This window comes from Panicum hallii, chromosome 2 (genome assembly GCF_002211085.1).
Source record: "Panicum hallii strain FIL2 chromosome 2, PHallii_v3.1, whole genome shotgun sequence".
NCBI classification, from domain to species: domain Eukaryota; kingdom Viridiplantae; phylum Streptophyta; class Magnoliopsida; order Poales; family Poaceae; genus Panicum; species Panicum hallii.
The window spans coordinates 46,918,507-46,933,495 of NC_038043.1; the positions used below are offsets into that span (position 1 = coordinate 46,918,507).

Consider the following 14,989-nt stretch of genomic DNA (forward strand, 5'->3'; position numbering starts at 1 on the left):
AGATCAGTTCCCGGACAGGAACGACTGAACATGTCCTCGAGAATTATTCGTCTGTTATTACAGATCCTTTTCACGAAAAAAAAAGTTGAAAAACAAAGTTGAGACTGAACATGACCAGACAAAAATTTTGCGCCTTTTCCATTCCACACCGCGAAGATAGAGGATGCTCAGAACACTGCAAGCCATGCCCACCGTTGATTCACCGGCCACTCCCCCCTGTCGGAGTCGGAGCTGCTTCATGCTGCCATGAACGTACACTTAGACTGAAGGATACGCCATTGCCCGGTTGGCTGGTTGGTTCCTTTCTGGTTTCGTCAGCCAGAATCTGTAGGAAATGGGAGACGACAGGGAGAGTGAGTGCCGTCTTAGTCCCTCGTCAGCTACCATGCGCGCTGCTGTAGAATCGGTTCTCACGTTTTGGTGATCTAATCGGTCCATGAAGCTTTTGCGGTGCTGATCCGTCGATAGAATTTTCGCACCGAGTTTCGATCATCTAGGGACTAGGCGGGATGAGCTTTTTGAGATGCCAAAAGCCTTCTGATGCTATCAGTAGCCTGTCCATCAGGATGCAGGTAAAATCAGGCATGGGGTTCTGCTTCCACTCTCTCTCTCTGTCTCTCTCTCTCTGAAAATTGTTCTGCTTCGACTCTCACCCGACTGTTTGTCGACGTGATTGACACTTAATTGTTCAGAAAAAGAAAAATTGCTCTGCAGCGCTCAGAAATTATTTAACTTTGCTGCACTTGTGAGATGGTCACTGTATATTGCTGCCCTCATCAAATAAGCAACAGTGGTTACTGGTTACAGTTGCATAAGAGCAAAGACACAAGCTTAGTAAGCAGCAGCTACTCTACTTGCTGACTGGAGGAGTGAAGGTCATGGGGGTACAAGTGGCAACACTGCAAGTAGGTAAATCCACTGAAAAAAGTAACGCTTATTGCGTGTTGCGTCAGCAGCTCAGCACTAACATCTTACCAAACCTAGAACAATGTAGTACACGATCAGTATGGGCAGCGACGCCAGCGTCCCGAAGATAACCCTGCAAGATCGCACCGGGGTGCAGTTCCAGTCAGTATGGCCTGAGGGGAGCCGAGACAGGTTCAAGCAAATAGTCTAAGCCTAAGCACGAGCCACTTACGCTGTGCTGAGGACGTCCGCGTGCAGAGCGTACTCCTTGGCGAACACGAACGTGGTGATGGACTGGGGGAGCGCGGCCTGTATGATGGCGAGGCGCAGGACGTCGCCGCGGAGCCCGAGAGCCACGGCGCCGGCGGCCGTGGCCGCCGGCCCGGCCACGAACCGCAGCGCCATGCCGAGCAGGGTCGGCCCGGCGCCGCAGACGACGATCTTCTCCTGCAGCGCCATGAACAGCCCTGCATACCACGCGCCAGTGCGTACATGCATGTCAGACTGCGGATTCCTTTTTTTTTGGTATTATGATTTGCTTCGTCTCGTTACCCATGCTAAACATGGCGAGCCCAACGCCGGTCTTGGACATGACGAGCACGGAGCCCTCGATGATGCTCGGCGTCTCGATGTGCCACCTGCGTCGCGCACAGATCAAGAAACAGCTAACCAAACCATTGCTGCTGCTGCTGCTCAAGTGCTCATGGAAAGAAAAGACTTGAGGAATGCAAAACTTTTTTTTTAACGAGTGGCAATGACATCACTGCAGGCAAACAATTCCACCTGTGCGGTCCACGTTGCATTGTGCTAGCATGCCTCTAGTGGCGTGTAGCAGTAGCAGAGCATTGAAATTTACAGCCCAACAGACAGACAGAGACTAGTGGAACATTAGTTCATGTCTTCATGAAGAGAATGCATGGACGAAAAGAACGGCAGGGGTTACCCTAGCCTGAACCTTTTCGGCAACTACTGATTTGCGCCAGACATTCTCTCAGGACCAGCCAAACTTTTGTATGCCAAAGTGGTATTGTTTCTAATACGCATGGCTGGACTACCATTTGTGGTAATATGTTTTGTTATACTTTAATGTTTTCAGTGGACGTGCAAATTAAAATAAAGAGGATGCTAAGTCAAATCACTGAGCTTTAGCTCAAAATTAGTTGCTTTTTGGTAGTTGTTCCACTAACAAGAGGGTATTTGTTCTTGTTCCAATATAGTTTTGGTGTGGCATCACCTCGGAGAATAGCATTCGCTATGTTTACAACCCCTGTTTGGAGTGTAGTAGTAGCTGTTTTATGACCTTTATTCGTCCATGCAAATTCAACTTTTACATAAAAATATTACTTTACAAGCCAACTTTTGTTGTTATTACTGTAATATAGTGTGTTGCTGTAGTGAGTAATTACATAATAATTGTGCTCAAGAAAAGAAATAAGCTACTCACATGGAATAATTATAACTACTACTAATTTTCAGCATGAGTTATCGTTGTAAAGTACATAATAATTGTGCTCACTGAGCTTTGATTTCAATGGAATCACGGTAGAAAATTCTTACCAATCTAGCTCACACGCACGTTGGATAAAAAAATGCAAATAGTGCATGATCGAGTAGGCAAAATCATCGACCACGGTGTTCTGTTCGCGAACCTGTTGGTGACGCACGCCCACGCGACGCCGAGGACGCCCGCGTAGACGTTCGGGTTCCTCGCCACCTTCATCCACACCGCCCTAACCAGTGGCCAGAACGACCGCGCCGCCGTCTCGCCGCTTTCCTCCACGTCGCCCTCAGCAGCTCCCTCCGCCGCGGCCGGCTTCCCGGCGCCCCACGCGCGCCTAGCCTCGAACGCCAGCAGCAGGGCCGGGAAGTACACGATGATCTGCACCACGGAGATCTGCACGATGAGGTCGCGCGCCCACTTGCCGTACATGGCGTCCAGAAGCGGCACGCCCACGACGAGCGTGTTGTTGAGCGCGGCCAGCGAGAACCCCGTGATGCACCACGACACGGCCCTGTCCTTGCCCTTGCCGCCCCCGGCGGCGGCGCCGCGGTGCGCGGACGCGGACGCGGCGGCGGCGGCCCAGGCGGCGAGGGAGAGCACGACGGCGAGCTTGGCCAGCGCGTCGGCGGCCAGGACGCGGTAGCTGAGCGCGAAGGGGTCGATGCGCGCGGCGAAGTCGAAGGCGAAAAAGGGCACGGAGAAGTAGGCCACGAGGCGGTTCACGGCGTCGCACTGGTCCGGCGTGAAGAGCTTCCACCACCGCACGGAGCCGTAGCCGAGCCCCAGCGCGAAGTAGAGCGGCGCCATGGCGGCCACCACCTTGTACACGTCGCCCCACCCTATCATCTCCGGATCTCCTCCTGCTGTGCTCGGGCCTCCCCTCGCCGGCGCGGCGCCTCTTTTTTTTTTTTGTTTTCTTTGTTGACGTACCTCACAGTCACAGCTCACACAAGTGAGCTCCGCACTACTTGATCGTGCGTGTCAGGTACCGCCTCCGTTCGGTCCTTTTATAGAGGAGAGAGAGAGGTGACATGAGACGGAATAACTAGCAAAAGGCGACAAGCTTGGAGTGGCCGGAATCAACATAGAAAGCGAATCAAGTTCATTCATCACTGTATAAAGAGAGAAGCTTTAATTTGAGGTACAATTCTCATATAAATCCACTTTTACCCCTCTTGCATAGATCTACTTGTCAGGACTTAGACTATCGATCGAAGTTATATAAGACGTAAAAACATATAAATCGCGGAAACTTTTTTCACCTTGGCATATTTGATTGATTGATACCCCTGGTCGCTCAGTGCGGCGCTCTTCCCATCGATAGGTGTTGTTTACCTTGTTGATTTTGGTAGACTTTCCATTGCCGAGATCACGCTTTCCTTACTAGATCGGTGCCTTCTTGTTCCTGGCTTTTTCAATTCTTTGATGCCGAGATCACGCTTTCTTCGCTAGGTCGGTGCCTTCTTGTTGCTGGCTTCCTTGGTTCCTTGATGCTGAGATCACGCTTTCCTCGCTAGGTCGGTACCTTCTCGTTCCTAGCTTCCTCAGTTTCTTGATGCCGAGATCACGCTTTCCTCACTGGGTCGGTGCCTTCTTGTTCCTGGCTTTCTTAGTTCCTTGATGCCGAGATCATGCTTTCTTTGTGCCTTCTTGTTCCTGGCTTCCTCGATTCCTTGATGCCGAGATCACGCTTTCCTTGCTAGATCGGTGCCTTCTTGTTTCTAGCTTCCTCAGTTCCTTGATGATGCCGAGATCACGCTTTCCTCGCTAGGTTGATGCCTTCTTGTTCCTAGGTTCCTCGGTTCCTTGATGCCGAGATCACGCTTTCCTCGCTAGTCGATGCCTTCTTGTTCCTAACTTCCTCAGTTCCTTGATGCCGAGATCACGCTTTCCTCGCTAGATCGGTGCCTTCTTGTTCCTGGCTTCCTCAGTTCCTTGATGTTGAGATCACGCTTTCCTCGCTAGGTCGGTGTCTTCTTGTTGCTGCCTTCCTCAATTCCTTGACGCCGAGATCACGTTTTCCTCGCTAGATCAGTGCCATCTTGTTCCTGGCTTCTTCAGTTCCTTGACGCGGAGATCGCGCTTTCCTTGCTAGGTTGGTGCCTTCGTATTCCTGGATTCCTCAGTTCCTTGACGCCGAGATCACGCTTTCCTCACTAGGTTGGTGCCTTCTTGGTCCTAGCTATCTCAGTTCCTTGATGCCGAGATCAAAATTTCCTCGCTAGGTCGGTGTCTTCTTGCTCCTGGCTTCCTCAGTTGCTTGATGCCGAGATCACGCTTTCCTCGCTAGATCTGTGTCTTCTTGCTCCTACTTCCTTAGTTGCTTGATGCCGAGGTCACGTTTTCCTCACTAGCTCGGTGTCTTCTTGTTCCTGGCTTCCTCAATTCCTTGATGCCGAGATCAGCTTGGGGTGTGGTAGTTTGGGCGTAGCAAGGATGGCGGCGGAGGACGAAGCTCAGGGTACATGCTGTGGGGCGAGGTGGGGCTGTGTGCGTGCGTGGAGTTCAGGGTGTTGGATGCGGGCTGCGAGTCATGGGGTGGGCGTGGGGGCGGATGCGCCGACGGGAGATTGATCTGGGACGTTGGATCTGCATGGACGGCCGAGATTGGCTCGGCGCGTGATGGGTCCAGAGACCCGGGGTCTCCAGCGGGCTCACTTTTCATTGATCAGCCCAAGGCCGCGCATGGTACAAACACCCATCTGCATGAGGCGACAACTTCATCTGGGCCGCCTCGGCCCACAACCCCGACTGACAGCTCGGTCGGGATGACCAAAGCCCATGTCCCTGATCATGGGAGGCGATCTGAGACTAGGTCCATACCATGGCTTCGACTGAAGACTCCATGGCTTCGACTGAACACTCCGATCAGGCTCCACCTTACATATGTGGCACGTGTAAACATCCCCGACCGGCACGCCCGGTCGGAAGGTCAGGCCCTACGCACTAGTGGGCCCCTAGGGCAGGTGCGGAGGATAAGGATGAGCCTCGGGGTCAACTTGTCGTACACGGCCAACCACTCCTTCCAGGCTTCCACGGGGGTCACGGTCCCCTCTGCTATGGCAGCAGGGGACACTATTCCACCTACCCATCCTCGCGAAGGGATGGGACGCAACATCATCATGACACGGCGGACACGCCTCCATCATGATGGAGTGACAGGGCATAACGCCAGGGACGGGGCGTGACTGCCGTACCGTACCTATCGGCACGCTCTCGCCCCCCCCCCCCCCGACCGACAAAGCACGACGCACAAGGACGAGACGAGGCAGCCACTCCACGACGCAGGATTTGGACGGTGGTCGACGAAGAACTCCGACTGACAGAGTTGGCTGACCCGACTGATAGAGCTGACGACTCCGACCGGCGGGGCTAGGAGCTCTTTCTCCACCAACCTTTTTCTACCCGCAGTTCCCGTATAAAGCTGACCCCTCTGGGCTATAAAAGGGAGGGTCAGCCGCCTAGGCAAAAGACAGATCTAAAAGGGTCCATAGACTCAAATCTCACAACTTCCGCTTGAAATCTTGTAACTTCCCAACTCTCACGAGCACCTGGGCTCAAGCAATACATCCGACTGACCCCGACTGGACGTAGGGCACGATTGTCTGAACTAGTATAAATCTTGAGTCATTATGAGTTAGGCCACATCCAATCACGAAGCGCGATACACATTTCTAGTAGATTTAGCTGCCGACCATTTTCGGAACCGAACTGGGTCAAAGGTTCCTTTTAGTTGCAGAGATTCAGCTATCTCATCTATACTTGATGATCAACCGCTGCTTTGATTTCATTTGTATTACAGGAAAGTGGCCGTAGTGGTCGATGATCGCAAAACACCATTGTTTTTAATGGTTCTTCTGTACATTGAAGTTGATGCTTGTTTGACACAATTATCTAAGAAATTTGATTCTTGCTATGACATTATTAAGTAAAAAGTTGATATTCATGAATCTCAATTTGCCTCCAAATATAGAGTTGATAAGATAAACACAATGTTGCCAAAATTTAATATGTTGTGCTAAAAATCTTTTACCTCTCGTAGCGGCCCATTTAAAGATCGAGCGAGACTCGATCACGCCCACTTGGCCATGACGGACATGCCGCCGGCGCCGAGGAGGACGGCGGCGAAGGAGAGGAGCTGGAGCCTGACGCTGACCTGCAGCCTGGGCCCCATGAAGTCGGCGGCGAGGAGCTCCACCAGCGCCATGTAGTGGAGCAGCCCCGCGGAGGCGGCGTTCAGCAGGCCGACCACGACCAGCGCCGTGGGGCTGTTCTCCCGGTACACCTTGGTGAGCGCCAGCCCCAGCGCGATCCCGAACGGCGTCGTCGTCGAGAAGAAGAACAGCAGCCCGGCCCTCATCTTGAGGCCGTACTCCGCCCGCAGGATGCAGCCGCCGAGCCCAATCCCCTCGAACAGCTGGTGGAAGCACATGGCCGCCACCAGCGGCCGGATCGTGCACACGCTCTGCGACGCGCCAATGCCCAGGCCGATCACCACCGAGTTAAGCACGATGATGCCCATCTCAAGGACCTGCAGTGCATATGCGACGATGTTTTAATTATTGGCGGTTTCCACCACTCAAATACGTGAGCATTATTTGATTGGTCGCAATGCTTTCATCACCTTCTACTAGCTGATAGCGAACGTGTCAAACTGCCACAAAAACTTCTAGCCGATAGTGATGCTTCACAATAGTCATGGATTTCACTACGATTTTCCAGAAGAAAATAAAACAATTTTAGCATGACAATCAGTCATGGATTTCAACCTGATAGTGATGGCGCATGGTTAGCTTAAGTCGAGTGTCTGGCATGTTTGATTAGTTAAAAAATTTGTTAACTATGCGCACATACCTCGTGTTATCCGTATCCTTTGTTTAATAAAATAAGTCAAACACGAAACACGTAGCTTAATTGACAACTGTGTTGCATTATGTCAGTTCTATTTTCCAAGACCCCAAAAACCTTTGACCGGCTCAAGCTGCTGAACACTATTGATGCATTAGCAAGGAATTACATAACAAGACAAAATTTGAATCGTAGAATGTGACTTACTTTCTTTTGGGACGGATGGAACTATTGTCATTGAAATTACAATTATTATTGAATTGAATTACAAATCTAACTGTACTACTTTAAATTTATAACTAAGTTCATATTTAGTTAGCCTAATTGTTGGTCAAAATCTTAAGGCGTTTACTTTAGAAATGTGTGCATATCATAAATTGTAGATGAAGGACATACTACGTAAAAATATGGTAGATGATTTAACTGATTTATATGCATCTTCACAGTTTTTTTTATCAACAATAGATGTTAGTTTAATGATATGCATATATTTGAAACAACAATAATATTGTTGGACTTTTTTTGAAACTATTTTCCTATGATTATAGAACTTTGCTAATTTCTCTTACAAACAATATTTTATATGACAAATTTATGGTTCGAGTTTGGCTGTGCACGGTGTTATATATTTAGGGCCTGTTTAGATCAGGGCGCAAAAATGCAAAAAAAAATTTCAAAGGAATCTTACCAATTTGAAGTACTAAATGAAGTCTATTTACAAAACTTTTTGCATGGATGGGTTGTAAATCACGAGACGAATCTAATGATGCTAATTAATCCATGATTAAGCAATAATTAGCGGATGGTTACTGTAGCATCACTGTTGCAAAACATGGATTAAGTAGGCTCATTAGATTCGTCTCGCGATTTACAACCCATCCATGCAAAAAGTTTTGTAAATAGACTTCATTTAGTACTTCAAATTAGCAAGATTCCTTTGGTATCTTTGCGTTTACAGCTTTTTTGCGTTTTTGCGGAAGGAACTAAACAGGCTAGCTGCTAGTCTACTTGTGTCATTTTCTCATGCAGTCCTATGCCATATATAAAAAAAGCATTGTCATATTTGGAAAATAAAATAAAATAAATAAATCAGTGTCAAAAGTGGGAGGAAGTAACATATGTAACACTTTAGTTGTGGCTCTATTACATATCCAATCGCCTGCGGCCAAAAAAGCAAGAAGATGCATACTACCGGAGTGTGGAGATGGCGACACGATTACCTGAACGACGACGCGGTTCCGGTGCAGCTGCACCTTGCTGGCCTCGTCGTCCTCGGGCTTGGCGACCGCCGCTAACTCCGCCGCGACGATGTCCCCGTGCCGTGCCCGTGCCCGGGCGCGGGCCGGCTCTCTTGGGCGGCGCCCGCGCGCTGGCCGGAGGTGTTGCGGCTCCTCTTCCGGTTGTAGAAGGTGAGCATGAGCGAGTCCACCAAGAGCGTGAACACGGCGGCGAGCATGGCGACGAACGTCGTGAAGGAGAAGTCGCCCCAGAGCTTCTTTGGCAGGCACGGCGAGGTGAGGTTGTTGAAGGAGTCCGGGAGCACGTTCATGTACCCCGTGGCGAGGATGACCCCCGACGCGAAGGCCTTGACGATGACGAAGAGGTTGTGGTCGGGCCGGAGCGCGGGGACGGAGCGGGAGAAGAGCGGCAGGCACACGCCGATCACGCTGGCCACCAGGATCGTCGGGATGGCGATCAGCTTCAGGCGCAGCGCCTTGGGGACGTTGTGGCACGCGCCGTCCACGGAGGGGTTGGCGCAGGCGTCGGCCGCCGGGTCTGGCGACGCCGGCTGCGCACCGGCAAGTAAGGGAGCAGCGGCGGCGAGGAGGACGAGGACGGCGAGAGGGACATGGTGGGCATGCAGCTGGGTTCGCGACGACATCTTTGCTTTTAGCTCAACTTGTAGAAATCAGAGGAGCAAAGGAAGATGGATGGAACGTCGCCCTGGTTTCTTAGGTGCGACGGCTTCGTGTATGATGGCGCAGGAGTTACATCTATATAGCATGAGGAGGATCTGCCGTGGACATCTAAACAAAGAGATTTAAATCAAATCTATCTACAAGTAGTTACAACAACCAAGTCCTGGCCGATCACAACTAATGTCCATTCAGTTATGATCGATGTATTTTCTTATGGCACAGTGACCAAGGGCAACAAGTATTAGGCCCAGTTTAGTTCCACGGGGTGTAAACGCAAAAAAAAATTCGACAGAATCTTGCCAATTTGACGTACTAAATGAAGTCTATTTACAAAAACTTTTTGCATAGATGGGTTGTAAATCGCGAGACGAATCTAATGATGCTAATTAATCCATGATTAATTAATAATTAGCGGATGATTACTGTAGCATCACTGCTGCAAATCATGGATTAAGTAGGCTCATTAAATTCGTCTCGTGATTTACAGCCCATCCATGCAAAAATTTTTGTAAATAGACTTCATTTAGTACTTCAAATTAGCAAGATTCCTTTGTAAAATTTTGCGTTTTTATGTTTTTGCGTTTACGGGGTGCGAACTAAACAGGGCCTTATTCTCCTCGTTTCTGCAATTCTTTTTTGGCGAGACTCCTCAATTCCTACTATTATTAACTGCCGCAGCCCACGTCGAAAACCAACGGACCTATTTTTTCTCCACCGCGCGTAATCTTTCTTCTCCGCCGCAGCCAATTCTCTCTTCCGTGCCAAATCCTTTTGTACGCGCCTCTTTTTTCTCCTCCACCGGTGCCAATTCCCTCTCCTTCGTTCATTCATCACTGTATAAAGAGAGAAGCTTTAATGTGAGGCACAATTCTCATCTAGATCCACTTTTACCCCTCTTACATAGATCCACTTGTCAGGGCTTAGGGTATCAATCGAAGTTATATGAGAGGTAAAACCATGTAAATCGCGGAAACTTTTTCACCTTGGCATATTTGATTGGTTGATACCCCCGATCGCTCAGTGCGGCGCTCTCTGTTCCCATCGATAGGTGCTGTTTGTCTGGTTGATTTTAGTAGACTTCTCATTGCCGTGATCACGCTTTCCCTTGGTGCCTTCTTGTTCCTGACTTCCTTATGACTTTCTTAGTTCCTTGGTACCGAGATCACGCTTTCCTCACTAGGTTGGTGCTTCTTAATCCTGGCTTCCTCAATTTCTTGATGCTGAGATCACGCTTTCCTCGCTAGGTCGGTGCCTTCTTGTTCCTGACTTCCTTACAACTTCCTTAGTTCCTTGGTACCGAGATCACGCTTTCCTCACTAGGTTGGTGCTTCTCGATCCTGGCTTTCTCAGCTTCTTGATGCCGAGATCACGCTTTCCTCGCTAGGTCGGTGCCTTCTTGCCCGTGGCTTCCTCGGTTCCCTTGATGCTGAGAGAGATCACGCTTTCCTTGCTAGCTCACGCTTTCCTTAGTTCCTTGATGCTAAGATCACGAAGGTGTTGAGATGTCCCCAAGATTTCGTACCATGGCGCCCCTCCTTGCTTCGCAGTCCCCCAGGACCTCAGCGCTCACGGCGGAACCCCGGCCACCTTCTCCGCGCCGCCGTTGGACCTGACCTCGCCGCGTGGACACGCGCGCGCCGCCCGGCGACGTAGTCACTGTCGAAATCCACCCCGTGGCTGGCCGTCAGTATATAAGGCCGTCGTCCTGCTTGACCACGACAGCGGCGCGCGCACGTGTTCTTGTCTTGTTGACGCCGCCGCAGGCCGGGTTGCGCCACCAAGCACGCTCTGCATGCAGGACAGGCCGGACCGGCCAGCTGGGAAGGTCAATGCGTGTGTTGTTGTTTACTGTAAGATCTGGTAGGCAGGTTAAGCAAAACACCTTCCCTGAATTGGAAAAGGCGAACCATTTAACATGTGACGTGCATACGTAAGAGCATCTCTAAGAGACTTTCTAAAATCTATACTGTAAATCATCATTTAGAGAGTTATTTGAGTAAAAATTATTTTCTATATCTTTGTGCTTTCCAACAACTTTTCTATATGCGTAGTTTAGAGAGTCATTCTTGCTCTCCATCTTTGGCTAGCGAGAAATTCGGAATAGAGGATGTCTGTATTTAGATATCCAATTGAAGAGGCTGTTGGAGGGTATTTTTTCACCAAAATCTCTATTTATATAAACTAGAAAAAGATATAAAGAGTCTCTTGGAGATGCTCTAACTTGTGGCATCAGCATATTTGAGCCTTTAGTTAGTTTATTTATCGATGGGCTAAATAAAGCACCACTAGAATCGGAGGATGTACGTGTGTTTGATGCAAAGGGTCAACTTCTCAGTTAGATCAGCAATTCAGCATACAAGCTGATGGCGTTGCATTGCACATACAAAACATGTATAGAGAACTATAAATGCGGCGACGTCTGTAAAGAAAACATACACATGCAGCTAAACTGGGACAAAGTTGCCGGTGCTAGTTAAAATGTTTCTCTGGAGTTTAAGCCATAAACAGCCTACCCGAAAAGGCGTTTTGAGAGACACGAAATGCCCGATGTGTGGTAGATTAAATGAGGATGGGACGGAGTCATATATATGCTCCTGAAATGCAAACGGGCCGGTGAAAGAGAAGAAAGATATATGCTCAATTGTCCATCAGCAAATGAAATGAAATGTTCCAGATCGATCCGGACACTAGCTAGATCAAAGCTGCAAATCAAATCCTACGTGTTGTTTTTGACGCCAACCTACGTGTTGTTGTGGGTGTGGTGGCCGATCAGCCACAGGAACAACGCTTATCTGTTCGGGAGAAAATAGCAGGAGCAATGACGCAACATTGATGGCTCCTCTCCTAGTAATCAGGCAGGAGGATGGGGATTATTTTGAAATCTGATGCACTGAACATTTGATTCTTCTCCCATAGCTAGCCATCCTACCAAATCTGCCGCCCAGGGTTTGGATGTGGTCTCATCTCAGCTGAGACCTGAGAGGTCATTCTCAATGGTATTGCTAGAATCACACAGAATCTGATGAGAAGGAAAATAGAAATAAATCCAGATTGTTGTTGTCTTATTTAAGACTGAAATGCGAGCTGTGAGCTGTAGCACATACCATATCGTCATGCACGTGCAGCACATTAAGGTGAAAGCAGAAATTACACAGTAGCCTACTCATACAAAGCAGAAATTACACAGTAGCCTACTCATACAGGTACCCCATTTTGTCCAAAGTACCTCCCTTGAGTATTCTGCATGACAAAATGGTGCTCTTTTAGGTAGTAGTGGACTTTTGACACTTGCCTCTACTCCTCCAATGATCATTACAGCGTGGCTTGATGGCTGATTGGTCAATGGGTTAAGAATGGCTTCTTTAGGGTTGAGCTCGTAAATGTCGCCAGGCTTACAATAGTTGTAGTTTGTAGACATTTTGAAAGTTCCAATTAGTACATTTCCTTTTCTTGGTTGCTGAGATGCAATTTGAAGAGTATCTGCTCCATCTTTTTTGCTGTCGCAGATTCTATCATACGAGGACAGGGTACACACCTGCAAAGACAAAAAAGACAAATGATGCAGCTGAAGTTCACTGCACCATGAAATAAGAATAGCTCCTTTTTCGAGCAGACTGACACTAGTTCTACTAACAACTTATGAAAACATGCTTGTATACCTTCACAAGAATAGCTTCACACCGATATCAAGGATTGTCTAAACAGATCATGGGGAAAGCAAGTTACAAATGGCTACCATTTTGAACATTTTAACTGTATGACTTAAAAGGGAGTTATAAGAGTCTAGATAAGGCACACGCCGAAATTTTTATACTATATGACAGGTGTTGACATCTAAATTATTCTTTAGGAGATATTGGCATCTAAATTATTATTGACATCTAAATTATACTGTATGACTGCTGTAGAATCGGTTCTCACGTTCTGGTGATCTGATCGGTCCATGAAGCTTTTGCGGTGCTGATCCGTCGATAGAATTTTCGCACCGAGTTTCGATCATCTAGGGACTAGGCGGGGTGAGCTTTTTGACATGCCAAAAGCCTTCTGATGCTACCTGTAACCTGTAACCTGTCCATCAGGATGCAGGTAAAATCAGGCATGGGGTTCTGCTTCCACTCTCTCTCTCTCTGAAAATTGTTCTGCTTCCACTCTCACCCGACTGTTTGTCGATCTGATTGACACTTAATCGTTCAGAAAAAGAAAAATTGCTCTGCAGCGCTCAGAAATTATTTAACTTTGCTGCACTTGTGAGATGGTCACTGTATATTGCTGCCCTCATCAAATAAGCAACAGTGGTTACTGGTTACAGTTGCATAAGAGCAAAGACACAAGCTTAGTAAGCAGCAGCTAATCTACTTGCTGACTGAAGGAGTAAAGGTCAGAGGGGTACAGGTGGCAACACTGCAAGTAGGTAAATCCACTGAAAAAAGTAACGCTTGTTGCGTGTTGCGTCAGCAGTTCAGCACTAACACCTTACCAAACCTAGAACAATGTAGTACACGATCAGCACAGCGTAAGTGGCTCGTGCTTAGGCTTAGACTATTTGCTTGAACCTGTCTCGGCTCTCCTCAGGCCATACTGACTGGAACTGCACCCCGGTGCGATCTTGCAGGGTTATCCTCGGGACGCTGGCGTCGCTGCCCGTGCTGATCGTGTACTACATTGTTCTAGGTTTGGTAAGGTGTTAGTGCTGAACTGCTGACGCAACACGCAACAAGCGTTACTTTTTTCAGTGGATTTACCTACTTGCAGTGTTGCCACCTGTACCCCCCTGACCTTCACTCCTTCAGTCAGCAAGTAGATTAGCTGCTGCTTACTAAGCTTGTGTCTTTGCTCTTATGCAACTGTAACCAGTAACCACTGTTGCTTATTTGATGAGGGCAGCAATATACAGTGACCATCTCACAAGTGCAGCAAAGTTAAATAATTTCTGAGCGCTGCAGAGCAATTTTTCTTTTGCCGAACGATTAAGTGTCAATCAGATCGACAAACAGTCGGGTGAGAGTGGAAGCAGAACAATTTTCAGAGAGAGAGAGAGAGTGGAAGTAGAACCCCATGCCTGATTTTACCTGCATCCTGATGGACAGGTTACAGGTAGCATCAGAAGGCTTTTGGCATGTCAAAAAGCTCACCCCGCCTAGTCCCTAGATGATCGAAACTCGGTGCGAAAATTCTATCGACGGATCAGCACCGCAAAAGCTTCATGGACCGATCAGATCACCAGAACGTGAGAACCGATTCTACAGCAGTCATACAGTATAATTTAGATGTCAATATTAATAGATAATAATTTAGATGCCAATATCTCCTAAAGAATAATTTAGATGTCAACACCTGTCATATAGTATAAAAATTTCGGCGTGTGCCTTATCTAGACTCTTATAACTCCCTTTTAAGTCATACAGTTAAAATGTTCAAAATGGTAGCCATTTGTAACTTGCTTTCCCCATGATCTGTTTAGATAATTCTTGATATCGGTGTGAAGCTATTCTTGTGAAGGTATACAAGCATGTTTTCATAAGTTGTTAGTAGAACTAGTGTCAGTCTGCTCGAAAAAGGAGCTATTCTTATTTCATGGTGCAGTGAACTTGAGCTGCATCATTTGTCTTTTTTGTCTTTGCAGGTGTGTACCCTGTCCTCGTATGATAGAATCTGCGACAGCAAAAAGGATGGAGCAGATACTCTTCAAATTGCATCTCAGCAACCAAGAAAAGGAAATGTACTAATTGGAACTTTCAAAATGTCTACAAACTACAACTATTGTAAGCCTGGCGACATTTACGAGCTCAACCCTAAAGAAGCCATTCTTAACCCA

General features: G+C 48.0%; 1 protein-coding gene and 1 pseudogene across 1 annotated transcript; both read right to left on the reverse strand.

Annotated features, from left to right (window-relative positions):
* Positions 1–724: 724 nt before the first annotated feature.
* Positions 725–3,444, reverse strand: LOC112879340 (probable auxin efflux carrier component 5b). Its single transcript, XM_025943575.1, has 4 exons — positions 2,556–3,444; positions 1,459–1,544; positions 1,139–1,373; positions 725–1,039 (listed from the first exon to the last, which is right to left on the reverse strand). The coding sequence occupies exons 1-4, from the start codon at positions 3,251–3,253 to the stop codon at positions 964–966; spliced, it is 1,095 nt and encodes a 364-aa protein (XP_025799360.1). The 5' UTR covers positions 3,254–3,444; the 3' UTR covers positions 725–963.
* Positions 3,445–6,302: 2,858 nt separating this feature from the next.
* LOC112879341 lies at positions 6,303–9,157 on the reverse strand (annotated as a pseudogene).
* Positions 9,158–14,989: the final 5,832 nt, after the last annotated feature.